The sequence below is a fragment of the Ochotona princeps genome, chromosome 17 (genome assembly GCF_030435755.1).
Source record: "Ochotona princeps isolate mOchPri1 chromosome 17, mOchPri1.hap1, whole genome shotgun sequence".
Classification (NCBI taxonomy): Eukaryota; Metazoa; Chordata; class Mammalia; order Lagomorpha; family Ochotonidae; genus Ochotona; species Ochotona princeps.
In genome coordinates, this window is record NC_080848.1 from 35,074,803 (window position 1) to 35,093,707 (window position 18,905).

Below are 18,905 nucleotides of genomic sequence, written 5' to 3' on the forward strand. Positions count from 1 at the left end.
ATGGCGCCCCCTTGCGTTTCTTCCTCACTATGCTGTCCTGCCTTCCCAGGACACATAGGGTCCTCGCCACAGGGAGGAAGAGCCAGATCCCCTGTGTCCAGTGTGATGTCAGCAAGTTCTAAAACTGGCCCCGTGCTGGAGGCCATCACCGAGCTTGCTGGAAATCCAGACCAGGGCCCTCCCCTAAGCTTTCTGGCCTGGAAATCTGGATTTCTGTTGGCTTCTGGCAACCCTGACCTCAGGCTCACCGGGAAGGGCCGGTAGGGCTCGTGACAGGGAGTGCTCCTCAGTGTCTGGCAGCCCTGGGCTGATGGTGTCTCCGTGACCCTGGCCACAGGAGGCCTGCGCTCCAGCTGCACCTGTTCAGGTCTGGTGTAAGCGCCACTGGAGGCTCACCAAGGCCTTCCCATTCCCTGGGATAGTGCTCGCCTGGGCTACAAGCGTTGAGGACCATGTCTGAGCTCATACCACGTGAGGCAGTGCTGGTACCCTGGAGGTGCCTGGGGATTGTGTTTGGAGCCCTGTGAGGGCTAGGGTGCCTATGTCCCAAGTCAGGGCACCCAGGACCCTCCAGGAGCAAGCAGAGAACAGCCACAGCTGAGATGTCCCATGTCATCTTGAAGTTGGGAACCTCATTTGTCCCCGTGTGCACTGTAGGCGGGAGCTGCTGAGAGCCTCAGCCTCCCCATCCACAAATGGGAAAGCAGTGTCTTCCTCCCTGTCACGTAAGGGTGAGCGTGCTGGGTGTCACAGCTCCCTCTGCAGGAAGGGCTCCTGGCCCAAGAGGCTCCCAAGACACAAGACTGGTGCATCAACCTGTTCTTTCTCAGTGCCCATGTGGCTTCCTGAAGCATTTGGGCCAGCTCTAGCGTAGCCCTAACTTAGCCCCAGCCTAGCCAAGCCTGGCCCAGCTTGGCCCAGCCTAGCCTAGTTTAGCCCAGTTTGACCCAGTCTAGCCCCAGTCTGGCCTAGCCTAGCTGAGTCTAGCCCCAGACTGGCCCAGCCTAGCCCCAACCTAGCCTCAGCCTAGCCCAGCTTAGCACAGCCTCACCCAGTTTAGCCCCAGCCTAGCCCAGCCTGGCCCAGCTTGGCCCAGCCTAGCCTCAGTCTGGCACAGCCTAGCCTAGTTTAGCCCAACTTGGCCCAGTCTAGCCCCAACCTAGCCTCAGCCTAGCCTCAACCTAGCCCAGCTTAGCACAGCCAAGCCCCGTTTAGCCCCAGCCTAGCCCAGCATCTCCCAGTCTGCTGCTTCCTTCCTCCAGTGGCTGCCCATGCACAACCCTGCTCCCATCTGGCCAGGCTGCCTAACCCACCCTGAGACCTGGGGTTGAGATGATGAGGTCATGGTCACATCCACCCATGACCCAGGCCTCTCAGCCAAGAAGTCTGAAGTGTTTCAGTTTAATCATTTAGAGCTGAGGGGAATTGTTCCGGGACCCTTGGCTGGTCCGGGAATGCTTTAACCCTCCCCCCACCTCCTAGCCCCGCTCCTCCTCAGGCCCAGCCTGACTGTCGTGCAGGCCTGTTTTCAGGATCTCCTAGTGGAAAGCACCTCAGGTACCTGCGTGTGTCACCCATATGTGGAACATTCTAGCACTGTCCCTATCCACGGCCCTGGTCTGTTTCCCCTGATGATATGATTTGGTGATCAGAATATATCTGGACCAAAACAGCTTCCCTATTTCATGTTCTGGCTGGAGAGTGTTCCATTGTGGAGATGGGCTGCAGTCAGGCACCTGTTGTCAATGGCACACGGGTGACTTCTGGTGTTTCTTTGTCGGGAGGAGCTTGTCCCTCCATGTCATGACAGCGTGAGCATGTTAGGGGTGAGTCCCAAGGCTGGGGTCACTGGGCACAGTGGTCATCCTCAATGCTCATTCCAGGTCTGTGCCAGCCCAAGGGTGTTGGCAGTGAGGATGAAGGCCTGGGGAGAAGCTGTGGTCCCTGAGGATCCGTACCCTCCCTGGGGTGCTGGTTGGGGCAGCTGTGCTGGGCCGGGCCCTGAGCTGAGGCTGGGGTGAGTGTGAGCATGAATGTGGATCCTTCCCTGCAGGTTCTCAACCAAGTCCTGGCTGTCACAGGTGTGCCACGTGTGCCAGAAGAACATGATGTTTGGAGTGAAGTGCAAGCATTGCAGGTTAGAATGAGGGGCCGGGGTACTGGAGCTGAGTCCACCAGGCAGTCTGAACCTTGCATGGTGACATGTACAGGCGTGGAAGCCGGAACAGGCTATGGTCCTGAGGTGACAACTGCAGGTTGAGAGAACTGCTCGCCCTGGGGAGGAGAGGGGCCTGGCAGGGCAGGATGAGCAGAGAGCAACCTCAGCTCTCCAGCCCCCCTCCCCACGTGGAGGCAGCCCTGGGGTCTGGGCTGCCTGTGCCTCCACAATTGCTCTGTGATCTGAAGTAGGTGGGTAGTGTTAGGGTCTCACTGCTGCACCAAGCATCTAAGCCAATGTGTGGGATAGTGTCCCTGGACCGTTGCCTGGACCTGGCACGGGTTGACCCTGAGCCCCAGGCTGCCCTGCAGGTACCCTGTGAGGCTGGTAGAGCAGCAGCAGGCAGGGCCAGAATGAGAGAACCCAGCTCTGTACTTGGCCAGCCCAGTGCTGACTCAGACTGCGCTGGGCCTCCTGGGTCCCGTTCAGCAGTGCCAGCATCTGCCTGCCGGTTCTGCCTCAAGCTCTCTGAACGTGGGAGGAAGATCGGACAGACGTGTGTCCTGTGACAGGTGCTGGGGTGGCACAGATCAGACCTGATATCCAGGAGCAGAATGTGCAGATGCTGGGCGAACACTGTCCAAGCGTCAAGTTCATGGCCATCGAGGCAGTCACAGGGGGAGAGGGATGCCTGGCCAGGGCTTCCACACCGTCATACGTACCCCTCTGCTCACTAACACCGCCTCCTTTGCCAGGCTGAAGTGTCACAACAAGTGTACGAAAGAGGCCCCTGCCTGTCGGATCTCCTTCCTCCCACGTGAGTTCTCCCCCTCCTGTTGCCTACAATCCAGCTTTAGGGCATCTAGCGCCATCTGTACCCTGCTGACAGATCTCTCCTCGATGCCTGCCCCTTCCAACAGTAACTCTTCGGAGGACAGAATCTGTTCCCTCAGACATCAACAACCCAGTGGACAGAGCAGCTGGACCCCACTTCGGGACCCTCCCCAAAGCACTCTCAAAGAAGGTAAGCTGGCCAGCAGCTGGAGACAGACAGGCGGCTCTTGTCTATATGATACCCTGCCTGTGGAGGGTCAGTGGCCAAGGGCATTGCACTCATGGCCCTGGATGGGGTGGCTTGGGGGCCCTGTCCTCAACTGTGGTCATCGCCTTCACATGCAGCAGCAGGTACATGGCCAGCTGTGAGCAGCTGCCATGTGCTAGTTGCTCCTTCCCTCGGTGTACCCCCGGAACTCAGAGCTATGAAGGGCAGAGGCTGACAGCACCTCCACTGTGCAGAAGAGGAACCTGAGTCTGGGGTTCCCCCAAGAGCAGGAGGCAAGCCCCAAGTGCCAGGACCTGGGCCCCAGGTCCCGGGAGCCAGTGCATCCCGGGATCACTCATGCCTCCCTACCTTCAATGCCCTTCACTCCCACAGGGTTGATGAGATGGCCCAGCACTGCCAGGCCGCACATGAGTGTGGGTGACTGTGAGCTGGCTTCAGGAGGCTCCCAGACATGACACAGGGACCTCTGAGTGGACAGAGTCTCCTCCTGGCTTCTTAAGCTGCAGCCAAGAACACTGCCTCACTAGTCTTTAATAAACCAGGTGGCAGCAAGCTCATGGCCCCGGATTGGCTGGCCATGAGAGAGAAGGTGGCAGTTTGCTGGTTTTAACTCTGTGTCATGGATTCCCTTCCCCCAGAATAAGTGTTTCTCCCGAGTGCCGTGGCCATGACTATGTAAAGTGAGTGCCTGTAAGGCAGTAGTGGCTCCCGTAGAACCTGGTTAAGTCAGAAGCCACCAGGACTGTCACCTGTTGCCATGTGGGCAGCACTGAGGTGGCAGCGGCTCTGCCCACTGTAAAGTTCAGGACTGAGGGCCCTGGGAGGTAAAAGGCTTTGCCACAGGCATAGGTGTTGGGCCTGGCTAGCTCCTAGCACCGGTCTTCGGCTTCCCTGGCCCCAGCATGGACCCCTAGGAACTGCCCCAACCTTTCCCAGCTGAGGGCAAGAGCCAGGGAGAGGGGGTGGCAGCGAACCCTGGAGAGGGTGGGTGACGAAGGGTGTTGGCAGAGAGGAGACCCAAGCCAGGCTTGTGCAGGTGAGGGGAGCAACAGCAGGCCTAGTGGCAGGCAGACAACAAAACATAGGTCTCGGCCAGCTTCTCCCGCTGTTAGCCGGTGCCTTTGGGCTGCGTCCTTCACCTCCCTGAGCTCCCATGTCCTCAGCCTTGGCATGAAAATCCCAGCACCCGTGATAGAGATATGGACACGCGCAGGTGAAGTGTACATAGATGAGTATGTGGTACACAGCAGGTGCCTCATAAATGCTTGCCCATGTGTCTGCATACCTGCTGGTTGGGGCTACCCAGTAGTTCAGGCCCTAGCAGGGTCCTCGGCCCACCCAAGAGAAGGCTAGAGGCAGGCATCTGTGCTTAGTAGGGCCCTGGGTCTGGCCAGTGCATTCCAGCTCTGGAATTCCTGACACCTCCCGGAGCATGGCCTCCCAGTCCTCGGCTAAGCATCATCCAACAAGCTGCAGGCTGGTCCCTGAGGCCCTGCTGGGCAGCCCGCTCACTCCCCTGGGCTTTGTCCTATAGGAGCATCCTCCAGCCATCAACCACCTGGACTCCAGCAGCAACCCATCTTCCACTGCATCCTCCACGCCCTCCTCGCCGGCACCCTTCCCAACATCGTCCAACCCCTCCAGTGCCACCACGCCGCCCAACCCCTCGCCTGGCCAACGGGATAGCAGGTTCAACTTCCCAGGTACCTCCGGGTTCTCCGGAGTTCTCAGAGCCAAAGTCAGGGCACTGTTCTCAGCAGCAGTCCTGGGCTGCAAGTCGGGCAGTGCCAAGGCTGTTGAGAGCTGCCATTCTTGGGGCACCTGGCATATGCCCCCAGCACAGCAGCTGTAGGGTGCACCCATTTTGCAGATGGGGATGTTGAGGCTTGGGAGAGGGAATGGAATGTCCTGACTTGTGGAGCCTATGAGCAGGAGAGCCAGCACTGAACTCAAGTCCCTGTGACATGAAGCTTGGTTTTGTCACAGTCCCCTCGTTGTCCCCCTCCCTGAGCATGGGGTGACTCTCTGGGTGCTGCTCAGCACAGTGTGGTGATCCTGGCCCTGGTGCCTGTCTGCTCTGTGGACAGGCCCTGCTGCTGCCAACTTCTTCTTCCCCTAGAACAAGGAGGTCACATGGAGTGGGCATTAGGCTGTCCCCACCGAGGCAGCAAGGGCCTGTATTCTGTAGGAGTTGCCCAGGGCAGTGGGGCTAGCCTCCGGCTGCTGTGCCAGCCTGCCCTGCCAGTTGGGGAGCTCGGGGAAGCTTCTCACCCCCGACCTTGCAGAGGGGCTCAGCCTGCTGGTCTCCCCAGGCTGGGTCAGGCACAGCTCTTCCTGTGCCAGCAACACCCTCCTCCCAACCTGGCCAGGACTACACACAGCCTGCAAGAGGCTGGGCCCAGCCTAGCGGGGTTCCTACCAACCCATAGGACATGCTTTCTATTTCACTATCCTTATGTCTTCACGTACACGTGCTGGTTGCCCTCCACCTGAACGCATCAGCAGAGCACCCCAGCCCTCTCACGCCAGAGCCACATCCCTCGATTAACCTCCCTGCCCTGCCCGGCCTCTTTGCTGCAGCCCCTGAAGGGAAAACGGCAGCGTTCATCAGCTCAGCTTCTCTGCTTGCCCTGATGCTCCAGGACGTGGCCCTCATAGTGCCCCGGGAGGCCTCGCACCCTCACCTCCTCCTTTCCCCATCTTGGAAATGCCAAGGGCACCAGCCGCCTGGGCTATTGTGACGTCTCTGAGGCGGTAGTGCTTCCTGCCGCACACCTGATTTATCCTCAGGGATAAACCTGGGAGAGGGCCAGGCATACCCCTTTCCCGGAAGGGACAAGCTGGAGAGCCTGGGAAATGATGACCTCAAATTGGCACATGCCACAGAAGCTTCTAGAACCCCACTGTACCCTTTGCAGTCCCATCTGAGGGAAAAGGTAGAGTTTTTTTGGGAAGGAAGTGACGGTACAGGTGAGAATGGGGAAGGGGCCGCCCCTGCGACTGCAAAGGGACTTGACAAGATCTCCCCATGTGGACAGCCCTCTTGGGCTCATGTTGCTGGGAGCCTCAGCTGGGCTCTGCAGCAGTGCGGCCACGGGCCTGGGTTTCAGGACCCCAGTCCTTCTGTGCACACCCCATTATCCTGTGGCTCCTGCTGGCCTTCCCCCACCTACCAACTCCTGCATGGCTCAGCCAGACCCTGCCAGTCCTGCTGCCTTGGGGTGGAGCAGGGGGCCCCAGCTGTCCTGGCCCAGTGACAGCCCCTGTCTGGGGTGCCTGCGCGCCCTCCCCATCACTGCATTTGCTGCTCTGTGTGAGACTCACCTCATCTTCTGTTTAAAGCTGCCTACTTCATCCATCATAGACAGCAGTTCATCTTCCCAGGTGAGTCCTCAGCATGGTCCCACTAACCGCCCCTTGCTCGCCCCTGCTGTCCAGCTCGCCCAGCCACCCTCCCCCTCTGAGCTGACTGTGCATTGAGGCTGGCCCGGGGCGGGACAGGACAGGTGTCCCGAAGATAGGTTTTTTCCCTCAGGCAGTGCCTATACCACCCGTCCTGCCTCTTGCATGCAGACTGCAGGCCACACAACTGGGAGGTGGCAGGTCAGGGCTTGCAGAAAGGAGACAGGACTTCCGGCTGGTGCTTGAGAAACAGCTGTCATCCCTGCCCTCCCCTCCATAGTGATACAGAAGGGATTCCATCTGGGAAGATGTGCCAGTTTCATTTGTCCCACAGGCTAGCCTCCCTGTCTTGCTGTATACTGCCACCTGCTGGCTGCCAGTGGAAATGCTGCCTGATGGCCAAGGGTTTAAACGAAATGTTCAGTTCAAGGACAATCCGTTGATTGTCATGCACACCCCTTGTTTTGCACACCTGCCATGTGCCAGCATTTACATCTGACTGTATTCCAGCCTCGAAGATACAGGTTTTTGTCTCTAACTGCAAGCAACAAATGCTGGCTGGCATTAGAGGTTTTGGGCAAAGCTTGTAGCCAGTGGGTTAACTCCTAGGTTAGACAAACTCTCAAGTCACAGTAGTTTGGTCAGTGCAGAATTTCCTGTTCTCCAGCCTAGCTCCAGGAAAGGGCTGACTCAGAGCATTGGTGGAATCTTGCAGGACCACCCCAGTGGCTTTGCCCAGGCTTGTGGGTACTGACGGTCGTCAGGGGCCTGCTGGGGAGGTGCTGGTCCCAGGGACCAGCCTGGAGCACTGGGAAGACACTAAGCCTTCTTCCCCAAGGGCCCATCTTGCCCTGAGGCTACATCAAGGGGAAGGAAACGCACAGATCTCTCGCCCTCTGCGCAGAGGGTGGGCTTCAGAAGCTGCGTCTTCCTCCTGTGTGTGTTTTCTTCCCAAGTCTTCCCCCACCCAAGCTGGGGTTGACTGAACTGCTGGGGGGGGGGGCTCCACCTGGCCATATGTGGACATTCTGGTGTCCTGGTGTCCTAGGGGTTGTCCCACAAGGTGGCAGAGAATACTTGAGCCCCGAGGCACTAGACCAGAAGCACAGCTGGAACCCAAACCCAGGCACTGCAATGTTGGATGCAGGTGTCTCAAGCAGTATAGCAACTGCACCTCACACTGCTTACAGTCAACCCACGGGGGGACCTTACCCACATGGCTAGTCCACAGGAGCCCAGTCCATCTCCCCATTTGGAGGAGGGGGCAGAAGGGCCACGGAAGATTAGAGTTGGCTGAGGCATCTCGCCTCCCCGACCCACTCTTCCAGTTCAGAGCCAGGTGGGCAGCAGCAGGTGCCACTGAGGCTGAAGCAGTGGAACCAGGCTTGGGAACAGAGGCAGATGCCTGGGCGAGGGCCAGCCCAGCACCTGCTGGCCTCACATGCGGGGTCTTTGGGATGTGCAGCAGTGGTCTCAGGCTCTGTGTCTGCTTCCTGTTCCCTACAGACATCTCGGCCTTCCCACAGGCAGTGCCGCTCCCCGATGCAGCCAACAGCGTCCGGTAGGCGTCCCTGTCCCTCCCATGGCCCCAGACCTCCCCCACCCTCATCTGTATGTCTTCAGACTCTACCCTGTGCCTGGGCCAGGCCAGCCCAGCTAGAGGGGGTTCTTCCGTCCCTTCTTAGGGAACTCAGCACTGGGGGACCTGCATGTTAAAACTGGGAAGGCTTAGAGACTCGGGAAGGGTGGAGAGGGCATGGGGAGAGACCCCCTGAAGGCAGCTTCTGGCCAGCATGGGACAGTGCCAGGGGCTCAGCCTCTGTTCTCTGCAGTGTTGCTGGAACCCTGAGAAAGTTGTCACACCCTCAGTTCGCCTGGCCCAAGGGAGGGGCCAGCTCTCCAGGGCCAGGGCTGCCAGAGCCGGGGTCAGAGGAACCCTGCCCTGAGGGTCAGCCAAGAAAGGGGCATCGAGGCTCCTGCCCATCCCTGCACCCTCTCATCCCCTCAAGCCAGCCTGGGAGGACTGAGGCTGGGCAGAGGGCTGCTCCTTGGCCTCCACCCACGCTGTCCTATGGCCAGGTTGGCCAGTTCCCGCCCCTACCACCTCCATCTCAGAGCTTCCCCACCTCGTGGAGCTCCCTTGACCAAGCCCGTTTCACTCCTAGGCCAGAGGAGCCGCCCCAGACGGACGTGCTGGATGCTCACAAGGCAGAGGTGAGTGGGGAGGTCCCCCTTCTCTCTGCTGTCCACTCCCCTGCTCGGAGCCTGCTGGTGATCGGGACACTGGCCCTCCTGGTCCGCGCAGATGCAGGGTGGGTGCCTGATGGGGAGTGGGGAGGAGGTGCTCAGCTGAGCTGGGCTTCCTCCTGTGTTTCTGAGACTTCATTCTGGGCACTAGCCTGAGAGGCTGACTCGGCGGGGGTGCCAGAACCACAGCTTATCCTGAAGACAGCCAGGCCCAAGAACCACTGTCTTGAAACTGGAACAAGAGCCTTGGCTGAGTCTGGCCCCGGGCCGCGTGGTGCAGCACAGCTGCCTGACTCCTGCCCACAGAGTCAGAAACTGCATCCATATCCAGGGAAGCCCAAAGGACGGATGTGGCTGCATCCCCCTGCCGGGCCTGCTGGCCCCTCCCCTAAGCATTAGATGTTCCTTGTAGGTAGACTGTGGTTGAGAACACAGGGAAGCCAGGTGGCCTGTCCAGGAGCCTCAGCAAGCCAGAGCCTGGGCTCCGCTGTGTCCCCAGGCATCTGCTACATGGTCGGCCCACCCCCCCCCCCGGGAGCAGCAGAGAAGTGGCCCAGGCCAGCCCTGCTGCCCTTCCCTCCCTATTCTCCACTGCTTCTCTTTTAGGCCGAGGAGCCAGAGGCAAGCAAGTCAGAGGCAGAAGACGATGAGGACGAGGTGGACGACCTGCCCAGCTCCCGGCGGCCCTGGCGTGGCCCCATCTCCCGCAAGGCCAGCCAGACCAGCGTGTACCTGCAGGAGTGGGACATCCCCTTTGAGCAGGTGGAGCTGGGCGAGCCCATCGGGCAGGGCCGCTGGGGCCGTGTGCACCGCGGCCGCTGGCACGGTGAGGTGGCCATCCGCCTGCTGGAGATGGACGGTCACAACCAGGATCACCTGAAGCTGTTCAAGAAGGAGGTGATGAACTACCGGCAGACGCGCCATGAGAACGTAGTGCTGTTCATGGGCGCGTGCATGAACCCGCCCCACCTGGCCATCATCACCAGGTACCCCAGGAGCTCCGCCACTCATGGGGGAAGGGTGAGGAAGTATGCATGCAGAGATCCACAAAGGAGAAAGCCAAAAACGGGGTGTGAGCTCCCCACTCCCATACCCCACTGACATGAAGACATACATTAGGGAGAAGCCAAACATTCCATAAAAGGTGTACAGTTAAAGCCAGTCTCCCCAACTCCCGGACACTTCTCCCCCCAGGCAGACGCACCCACTGTGCTAAGTGTGCCTTCCAGGAAGAGACTATTTATTGCTTGCTCATTTAAGATTTTATTTATTTAAAAGTCAACATTAGAGGAAGAGACAGGCAGATCCTCCATGAATTCACTCCCAAATGAGAGCTCGATCTAGTCTCTGGTTCACTCCCACAGACGGCTTCAAAGGCTGCGGCTGGGCCAGTGCCCGGCTGAAGCCACCTGCCGCTCCTGGTTCTCCGAACCCCGCGATGTCATCCCCAGCCCTTGCCCAAGTTGGGATGGGCCGGCGTCTCCCTGGGTGTGAGCTCATCCCAGGAGCAGCTGGAGCGCCCGGGATCCCAGCGCCCCTCCCCCATGCTTCCTCTTCACACTCCTTTATGGCAGGAAAGGTCCTGTGGTAAAAACACAGCCCCAACAGCTCCAGGGATTCCTGGGGAGCCCCAGTCCCAGCTGTCTGCCTGTAGCCCCGAGGGGCCATGCATGTCCTGGCCTATTGCCTTGAACCTGCCAAGGACAGCTGCTCAGAACTGCCAGGTGTCCTGCTGTAGAGTGTGTGCACGCACATCCAGGCCTGGCCCCAACAGGAATGACATCCAGTTTGCTGAAAAACAAATTCTGTGGCTGAGAGTCAAGGGGTGCCAAGGCCCCCAGAGGCAGGCAGCCTGGGTGCCCGGTGGCGGGTGAGGCGGCACGGCCCCAGACCTGAGCAACCTCCACCACCCTCAACAGCTTCTGCAAGGGGCGAACGTTGCACTCATTCGTGAGAGACCCCAAGACGTCCCTGGACATCAACAAGACAAGGCAGATCGCTCAGGAGATCATCAAGGTAAAGGGGCGTCCTGGCCGCCAGGTCAGCGAGAGGGGTGGGCTGCTGTGCAACCTAGACTGGGTCAGCTGTCCTTTCTGAGCCACAGCCATCTCTGTTGTAAAATGGGGATCTCCGGTGCCCCCTGCTGGGTGGGTGAGCAAAGGAATGACCTGCAGTCATCCATGGAGGGAGCAGTGTCCAGCCCTCAGTTTGATGATAGGACGGGCTTGGGCATGGAATTGTACTTCCGGGGACAGGACCCCTGAACACTTCCCAGATCCAGGCTCAACACAGGCAGCCTTCCCCCCCCCCTTTTTTTTTAATAAAAACTATGCCTTTCAAATCAACAGAAATAAAGATCTTACATCTACTGGTTCACTCCTCAGATGGCCACAATGATCAGGGTTGGACCAGACAGGAGCCAGGAGTTTCTTCCAGGTCTCCCACATAGGTGCAGAGGCCCAAAGACTTGGACCACCCTCTGCGCTGTCCAGGCTTATTGGCAGGGAGCTATGTTCAAAGTGAAGCAGCTGGGACTTGAACCAGCACACATACAGGGTGCTAGTGTGCAGGCAGCAGTTTTACCCACCACATGACAACACTGGCCCCTGGCCCCTTGTCTGTCAACCAGGATGGCATCACTGCTGTATATGCCACTCCCTCCTGGCTCCCCACCCACTGCCACCCCTTGGCCATCACCCTCAGTCAAGGGTGGTTGAAACCAGCATGTACCACACTGTTTTCCCTTGTGGTAACAGAACCACACCCTACCTTACTTGTGACTGAAGTAAGGGGGTTCAGACAAAGCTTCCAGCCCTGGACCTGGTTTCGTCCCTCGTGGTCCCATGCCCCTGATGGGCGCCTCACTCTCTTGCAGGGCATGGGCTATCTCCACGCCAAGGGCATCGTGCACAAGGACCTCAAGTCCAAGAACGTCTTCTACGACAATGGCAAGGTGGTCATCACAGACTTCGGGCTCTTTGGGATCTCGGGCGTGTTCCGAGAGGAGCGGTGAGTTGGCCATGGGCCTTGGGGTGGGCCACAAGGTGCTGACAGGCACAGGGTCCCACCACAATTCCAGCCCTTGGGCTGTGTGTGACTGCAGAGCAAGTTCCTGCAGGACAGCCTTGATAACCTGATTCCCAGGCTAAGCTGGGTTCTTCCCTCCCTGGCTGACCCCCAGCTTGGTCAGAGGAACTGGGATTCACAGACCTGGGGAGAAAAGAAGTGTTGAAGGTTACTCAGATCTTGAAGAAGCCAGGAGTTGGGGTTCAGGCTCCTCCTGGGCATGTGGGGCACCCCACAACATAGATGGCAGCCACTGCAGAGCCAAGTAGATGCACTGCCTTTCCTGGGCACCAAAGATTGCCCAGGTGGGTACCTCACCCTGGGTAACTAGGCATCTTCAAGGGCCCTGCCAATTCCCATGTTCTGGCCACTTTCCTGTGAAACCTGGCTGTGACTTCCCAGTAGCATCCCCAGTACCAGGGGAGGGCCCGTGTGCTGGGTCCGGTAGTCTTTCTGCTGGCCCAGGGATGTGGGGAGTTCGACAGGCTGCCTGCTGCCTGCCTAAGAGCCCGGCCCCTGGGCCTGCAGGCGTGAAAACCAGCTGAAACTGTCCCATGACTGGCTGTGTTACCTGGCTCCCGAGATCGTGCGTGAGATGGTGCCTGGCAAGGATGAGGACCAGCTGCCCTTCTCCAAAGCTGCTGATGTCTACGCATTTGGGTGAGCTGAGGCTGGCGGGGGAGGGGGGGTGGCGGTGCAGGCCCTATAGAAAATAACACGAACCAGGAACAATGCTGCAAGCTTTCCAGGGGCCACATTAAGAAAGGGAAGCCAGGGCAAGCAGTTCAACCAACGTTTAGCTCAGTGTATGGAAAATGCTGTCATCTGAATGTTGCGTCAACATAGAACATAGAATGAACAATTCCCTGGTCTTTGACGAAGTCTTCAAGGTCCGGCTGAGTCAGGCTTACCTCCAGCCCCGCTCCACTGACTCAGGGTGTCCCTCCCATGGAGGTAGACTAGTTCTGCTACCGTCTCCCTGAACTTCAACCTGGGCACAAGAGGTGCCAGGCATTGGGCTTGGTGGTTTTTGGCCCTTGTTCAGCAGCTTTGTGACCCGCAGTCAAGAGAGGATTTGGGGCTGAGTCCTGGTAGAACTTGCCTTCTGCTCAGACAGCAGTGTGTGACTGAGCACTCAAGCCTGCCCATCCTTTGGATTCCCAGCATAGCAAGAACATAGACCCACCTCCCCGGGAGCATCCTAGACCTGGAGCAGGAGGAAGGCTGGAGGAGGAGCCTGGGGCTCTGTGCACAGAGCGCCCACCAGCCAAGCAGGATGATCTGGGAGCTCACTGTGGGCCTGGTTCCCTGCAGGACTATCTGGTATGAGCTGCAAGCAAGAGACTGGCCCTTCAAGAACCAGGCCGCAGAGGCCCTTATCTGGCAGATCGGCAGTGGGGAAGGAACGAAGCGCCTCCTGGCCTCCGTCAGCCTGGGCAAGGAAGTCAGCGTGAGTAGCTGTCTGCTGTCAGGTTCTGCTGCCCAGAGCTTGGGGCAGGTGCTCAGGGCAGGGGTTAATCTGCACTCCAAGGGGAGTGTCTGGTTCATGTCCCAGCTCTGGGTCTGATGGCAGCTTCTTGCTGATGCACACCTTGGGGGCAGCAGGTGCCAACCACAGGAGGTCCAGCTTGCATTCTGGCTTCAACCTGGCTGTTGTGGGCATTTAAGGGAACCAGCAGGTAGGACTTTGGTCTGACTCCAGGGAAGGCCTGGAGCAGGGCAGAGCTTGGGACAGCAGGACCAGGGCTCAGCACCAGCTTTAATTAGGAAACATCTGAGTTTCATAAAGCTCCTTGGATCATTCTGGAATGCAGCCAGTGTTCTGAACTGATGCAAAGGCCGGCACAAGGAGGAGGCCCAGCAGCAGCATCGCTGACAGGGTGTCCTTCCTGACCTTGCCGTTGGGGGGCTGTGGCCAGTGGCATGCACGATTTAGAGCAGGGAGAGCCCCTCCCCGTGTCCCTGCAAGCAGTTGACCAGCAGGCACTTGTAGGCTTGCAGGCAGCTGCGGAGTCTTTATATGAGCATATGGCACACAGGGAGAGCCCCGAGGGCCAGGGGGCAGGTATATAACACACCAGGCACATGTAGCATCCCACCTTGTCCTTGCTGGGGTGATTTCATAAAAATGTATCTGAGTATACTTCTGGGTGTTTTTCTCTTCCTTTAGTGAGGACTCCTGTCTCCTTTGAAAATTCCTGGAAATTTTTTGTTTTAATTTCCTCGATCATTTCTCAGCCTGTGATTTGTTTTCTGTTTTGAGATTCCAACTAAACATTTGGTCCTTCCTAAGTGAGCCCCCATCTCTGTTACCCTTTATTATTTTCCCTCTCATTCCAAAATTGGGTCCACACACTGCCGAATTTCATAGTTGATTCTCTTTTTTTGCATATGTGTAAGAGAGACAACTATTGCATCTGCTGGTTAGCTGCAACAGCCCAGGTCCAAACAAGAAGCCAGAAACTCTATCTAAGGCTCCCATGCGGATGGCTGGGGCCAACTTTCTGGGCCGCACCCTGCTGCCTCCCAGGGGGCACAGCCTCTGGTGACAATCTTACACTCTGTCTCTTGCATCCCTGATACGCAAACAACCCCATAGGATGCAACTGTATTTAAGAAGAAAAGTTCATGTTGAAGCCTCTTCCCTCGAGGCCATAAAGGGAAAGGGGTACTCACCTCAGCTCCTGTGTCGCCGCCCTGCTGGTCAGGCCAAGGCATGGGTGTTCAGCCATTGTGCCTCCTGACTTCTGTCCCATGGCCGCTCTGCTCAGCACAGGTCCTGTTCTCAGGCTTGCAGGGTGAGCGCCAGGCAGAAGGGAGGAAGCCAGCTCATGCATTTCATTCTGAACTGGAAGCACATGAGCGCTTTCCAGACGGCCATTCCTCAGCCCTTCTCTTGCCCAGCAAGGACCGCCTCAAGAGCACAGCAGGCACCCTTTGCAGGCCACCCCGACCCCGCTGACACCCGCTGTGTTTGCAGGAGATCCTGTCTGCCTGCTGGGCCTTTGACCTCCATGAGAGACCCAGCTTCAGCCTGCTGATGGAGATGCTGGAGAAACTGCCCAAGCTAAACCGGCGGCTCTCCCACCCTGGCCACTTCTGGAAGTCAGCTGAGTAAGTGCCCTGCGTGCAGCTGGCACCTGTCTGCCGCTGTGACTTTCATCCGGGGAGTACGTAAAACTGATCAAGTTTATTTCGACGAGTCTGTGTTAATTTAAAACTCTCAGTCTGTGTCTATGAAACATCAGAAATCACTACTCCCAGCCCAGCCCTGGCCGCACCACAGGCAGAATCTGCCCAGGAAGGGGCCAAGCAGGGACCTGGACATGGCCAGGGTCATTGAAAGAGAGCAATATACAAGCTGTCCACTAGGGGTCTACCTCCCTGGGGTGCAGGTGGGCATCTCCCTGCCTGTGTAAACACCCGACCCACCCTCTGGGCTCTGGAGGCTGCTGTGCGCCCCCTGCACCGACTTACCCCTTGGTTTCCCGCAGCACACTGACTTCTGCCTGATTCTCCTGGAGAATCTTTACAAGTCCAGGCCCTAGTCACTGTGCTTAACAGAATACGTAGGTGTGGGACCACATCCAGGGTAGACAGCCTTAGGGCACCGAGGGTCAGGCCATCAGTGTTTCAGGAGCTGCAAGACACAGGGAAGTACAAAGTCTGAGTGTCACCATGACTCAGCCCTGCTCCGACACGGGGGGAGCCACAGGGCACAGCCCGTCAGCGCAGAGTTGGCATTGTGCCCGTTACAAGTACTTACACAAATATGTCTCCTGTGACTTTCTTTTCCCTGTGGTCATTTAGAACCATGAAAACCACTCAGACATAGGTGCAGGCTGCACTCTTGGAGGAGATAAATAGTTGCACACTTTAAGGGCCAGCATGCATCACCCAGACACAAGCCCAAAGTAGGAGAAATCACAGAAGTGTGGATACCGTGGCTGAGTTAGACCAGGAGCAGGGTTTGGGGATGCTCTATTTTCTAACTCAGTGCCAGGTGCAGCATTTTGCTCTTCAGGTGGCTTGGAGGCCGCTACAAATATAGAGCAGCAGAATATAGTCATAGTCATAGAGGTGTGGATTTTTCCTCAACCATTGTTACACACCTGCCCAGGATACAGAGATGGCCAAGGCTGGCTTCCAGCTGCTGGGAGTCTGGTCTCACTAAGGTAGAGACAAGCAGATACTCACTGCAATGAGGCCTCCACCAGAAAGGACAGCTCCTGACACAGCCCTACAGCAGTTGGGTACATGAATGGATGAGCCAGTGATTACAGCATGCTGCATTGCAAGTCCAACCAGCTGAGGCCTCTCCCTGCACCCCAAGCCAAGAGGAAGGTCTGCGTCCTCCCCCAGAGCCTGGGCGCAGGGGTTTCTCAGAGTTCTGTTAGGCCTTGGGCACCTTGGTTACGTACCTGGACCCTGGCCTTCCCATCCACCAAAGAGAAGGCTGTACTAGGTAGGCGCTGGCATTAGAGATGGGGAGGTCCAATTTCCCTCTCATCTCACAGATGGGAAACTGAGTCGGAGAGGGCGTCACCTACCCAGGGCCATGAATCCCAGCCCCTGACAAGACAGCTGCCACAGGCCCTGAGTGAATCTTTCCAAACTGCCTATTCGTGATTTCCACCTTCTGCTCTATCTCTAATTCTCATTTTCTCTTTTCTTTCCCATCGGTCCTGTGGATCTTTGTTCTGGGGGGTGGGGGTGGCGGACACGTTGGCCTGGCTGTCTTCATTCCTCCACTGTCCATCGGGCACCCACGGGGACTGAACCGTGCCCTTCCCCGACCTACCTGGGGCACTGGCAGGCGCTGGCGGAGCCGCTACTACGGGAGAGGACGCTACGGGCATAAGAATTGCTGTCCGGCCCTGGAGGAATAGTGTGTTCTCTGTTGTTTGCCGCATCCTCTGCCGCTTGTGGTGCCCTCTGCATCCCAGCCTCCCCCCCCCCTGTGTGTTTCACTCCCACGCAGCTGGAGGGGCCACGAGGGAGGGACAAGGGCTTGGCCATTTCTCTCAATAGCTGAGAAAAGACCACAGCATGGGGCAAGGCCTGCGCAATTGGCAGAGGGGCTTACCCCTGGGGACCCATGGATGCTGCAGCCCAAGAGAGAATCCAATGAGGGCAGTGGTCAGCTCCAAGAAGTCTGCATCAAGGGTGCAGAAGCGGTGGCCCAGTTGCTTAGCTGTGGCCTGGGGCTGCCCTGGAGGGGGCTGCCACAGGTCCTCGCTCCCTCCCGAGTTTGCTGTGCCAGCAGACCTGTCCCTGCTCTGGCCTCTGACCCCTGGTTCTGACACTGCCCTTCCCTCTTCTCTCTCCCTCCCGTAGGTTGTAGGTCTGGCTGCCTTGCATGCATCTAATCAACAACCCGGCGCTGGGATTCTACTAAAACGCACCACGAGACGCGGGCACTAACCTGAGGGGTGCCCTCGCTGCTGCTCCAGCCTTCTGTTGCTCTTTTAAACCAGCCCTCCCCTCTCCGCGTGTGCCGAGTAACCCTCACAGAGGACCCCACTAACTGAGCTCGCCCACAGGGCAGTTGCAGCAGCTTCTAACCGCCTTCCTGGATGGGACTTTGATTTCTGCCTCCTCCTCGCTCCACCCACCCGAGGGCTGTCTGGGTTGGGTGGGGCTGGCCTCTCCCACTACTAACACCCTGGTGGGCCGTCTCCCTGCTGGGTGTGAGGAATTTTGCTTGGCTTGGAGCCGGTGGGGATCGTGTCCAACAAGGAGTGGGTTAATCTCAGAGCTGCCTGGAGGCCAGCACTGGGGTCCCAGGATCCCCCTGCAGGGTTCCTGGCTCCCCGGCCTGCTGTGGGGTCAGGTAGACACATGCATGGCTCTGTGGCCGTACAAGACGCCGGCTCCAAACAGTTGTATGCTGAGCCATGCTCCCTGAGAAGTTGCGGCCATTTCATTAATGAAAACCATGCTGTACAGGCCAGCGCCTGAGGCTGTGGTCAGGCCGGCCAGTCATTGCACTGCTAAGTGCAGATTCACCTCCACCCACCCACCCACCCACCCACCAGATATACAGCCTGCTCAGTCCAGATCTCACATTTGGACCTTCAAAGGCTGCATCCCAGCCTGCGTCCTGGCAACCCCCACTGTTAGACAGCCAAGTATTGGAGCGTAGGCTGTCACTCCCAATCCTGGGAGCCAGATCTCCCCTCCTCTCCCAGTTCAACCACTGGGAACCCAATTGAGACAAGAGCCCATGACAGTGACCATGTGGGCTGGGTACTGGGGCCCTCGGGGTGAACGAGCCACATCGCTGCCCTCCACTAGGGGCCAGCAGCTCTGCCAAGGCCGTGGGCCGAGCAGTCACTCTCACTTCTTGATCAGGGCAGGGTCCCCCCGCAGAGCTTCTGCAATCTGCCCAAGTGTCACCTCACGATCCTCCAGACGAGCGGGACCATGACCCATGTCTTTGTTCCTCTTTGCAGCATTAACAGCAGCAAAGTCGTGTCCCGCTTTGAGAGGTTTGGCCTGGGGGTCCTGGAGTCCAGTAACCCAAAGATGTAACCGGCGGCACAGCGTTTCAGCTCCCAACGGCCTCCCTTATTCAAATGTGTTTCTGACACACCCAGACCAACGCCACGACAGCCAGACACTCCTCACCTCTCGCTCCAGACCCCTCATCCACAAAACACTTGGGTCTCTGGGCTGGCTGGAGCCACATCTGCTGCACCCCGGCCCTGATTCCACCTGTTCTGACCGACAGCCAATGTTTACATGTATGTTCTGCCTGTGTCCTTGGTATCTTGCGATAAGTAATAATAGAAACTGGGCAGAGGCAGGCAGGCGCCAAGGGGCCCAGATCATAAGGAAGCAAAGCCCATGATGGGGGGCTATTCTCTACACAAGCCCTAAACCCCCACCCTGGACAACAGCCCACCTGTTTCATCAAAGCAGCACTGTTCCTTCCTTGTCTCACAGAGGAGACCCTGGTTGGGAAGG

General features: G+C 58.0%; 1 protein-coding gene across 3 annotated transcripts in view; it reads left to right on the top strand.

The window, feature by feature from the left end:
* KSR1 (kinase suppressor of ras 1) overlaps positions 1 to 18,689 on the top strand; it is a 118,624-nt gene extending 99,935 nt beyond the window's left edge. Inside the window, exons 7-21 of one of the 3 annotated variants that reach the window (XM_058676557.1) lie at positions 2,054 to 2,137; positions 2,914 to 2,975; positions 3,079 to 3,182; positions 4,756 to 4,924; positions 6,564 to 6,605; positions 8,130 to 8,184; positions 8,789 to 8,837; positions 9,477 to 9,856; positions 10,790 to 10,886; positions 11,746 to 11,879; positions 12,465 to 12,596; positions 13,251 to 13,386; positions 14,917 to 15,050; positions 16,753 to 16,824; positions 18,392 to 18,689. In XM_058676557.1, the coding sequence (XP_058532540.1) occupies positions 2,054 to 2,137; positions 2,914 to 2,975; positions 3,079 to 3,182; positions 4,756 to 4,924; positions 6,564 to 6,605; positions 8,130 to 8,184; positions 8,789 to 8,837; positions 9,477 to 9,856; positions 10,790 to 10,886; positions 11,746 to 11,879; positions 12,465 to 12,596; positions 13,251 to 13,386; positions 14,917 to 15,050; positions 16,753 to 16,824; positions 18,392 to 18,470 (1,729 nt within the window). In that variant the 3' untranslated portion in view covers positions 18,471 to 18,689. The remainder of the gene's footprint in view (positions 1 to 2,053; positions 2,138 to 2,913; positions 2,976 to 3,078; positions 3,183 to 4,755; positions 4,925 to 6,563; positions 6,606 to 8,129; positions 8,185 to 8,788; positions 8,838 to 9,476; positions 9,857 to 10,789; positions 10,887 to 11,745; positions 11,880 to 12,464; positions 12,597 to 13,250; positions 13,387 to 14,916; positions 15,051 to 16,752; positions 16,825 to 18,391) is intronic. The other 2 variants (XM_036496141.2, XM_036496142.2) reach the window with 2 other exon arrangements.
* The last annotated feature ends 216 nt before the right edge of the window (positions 18,690 to 18,905 follow it).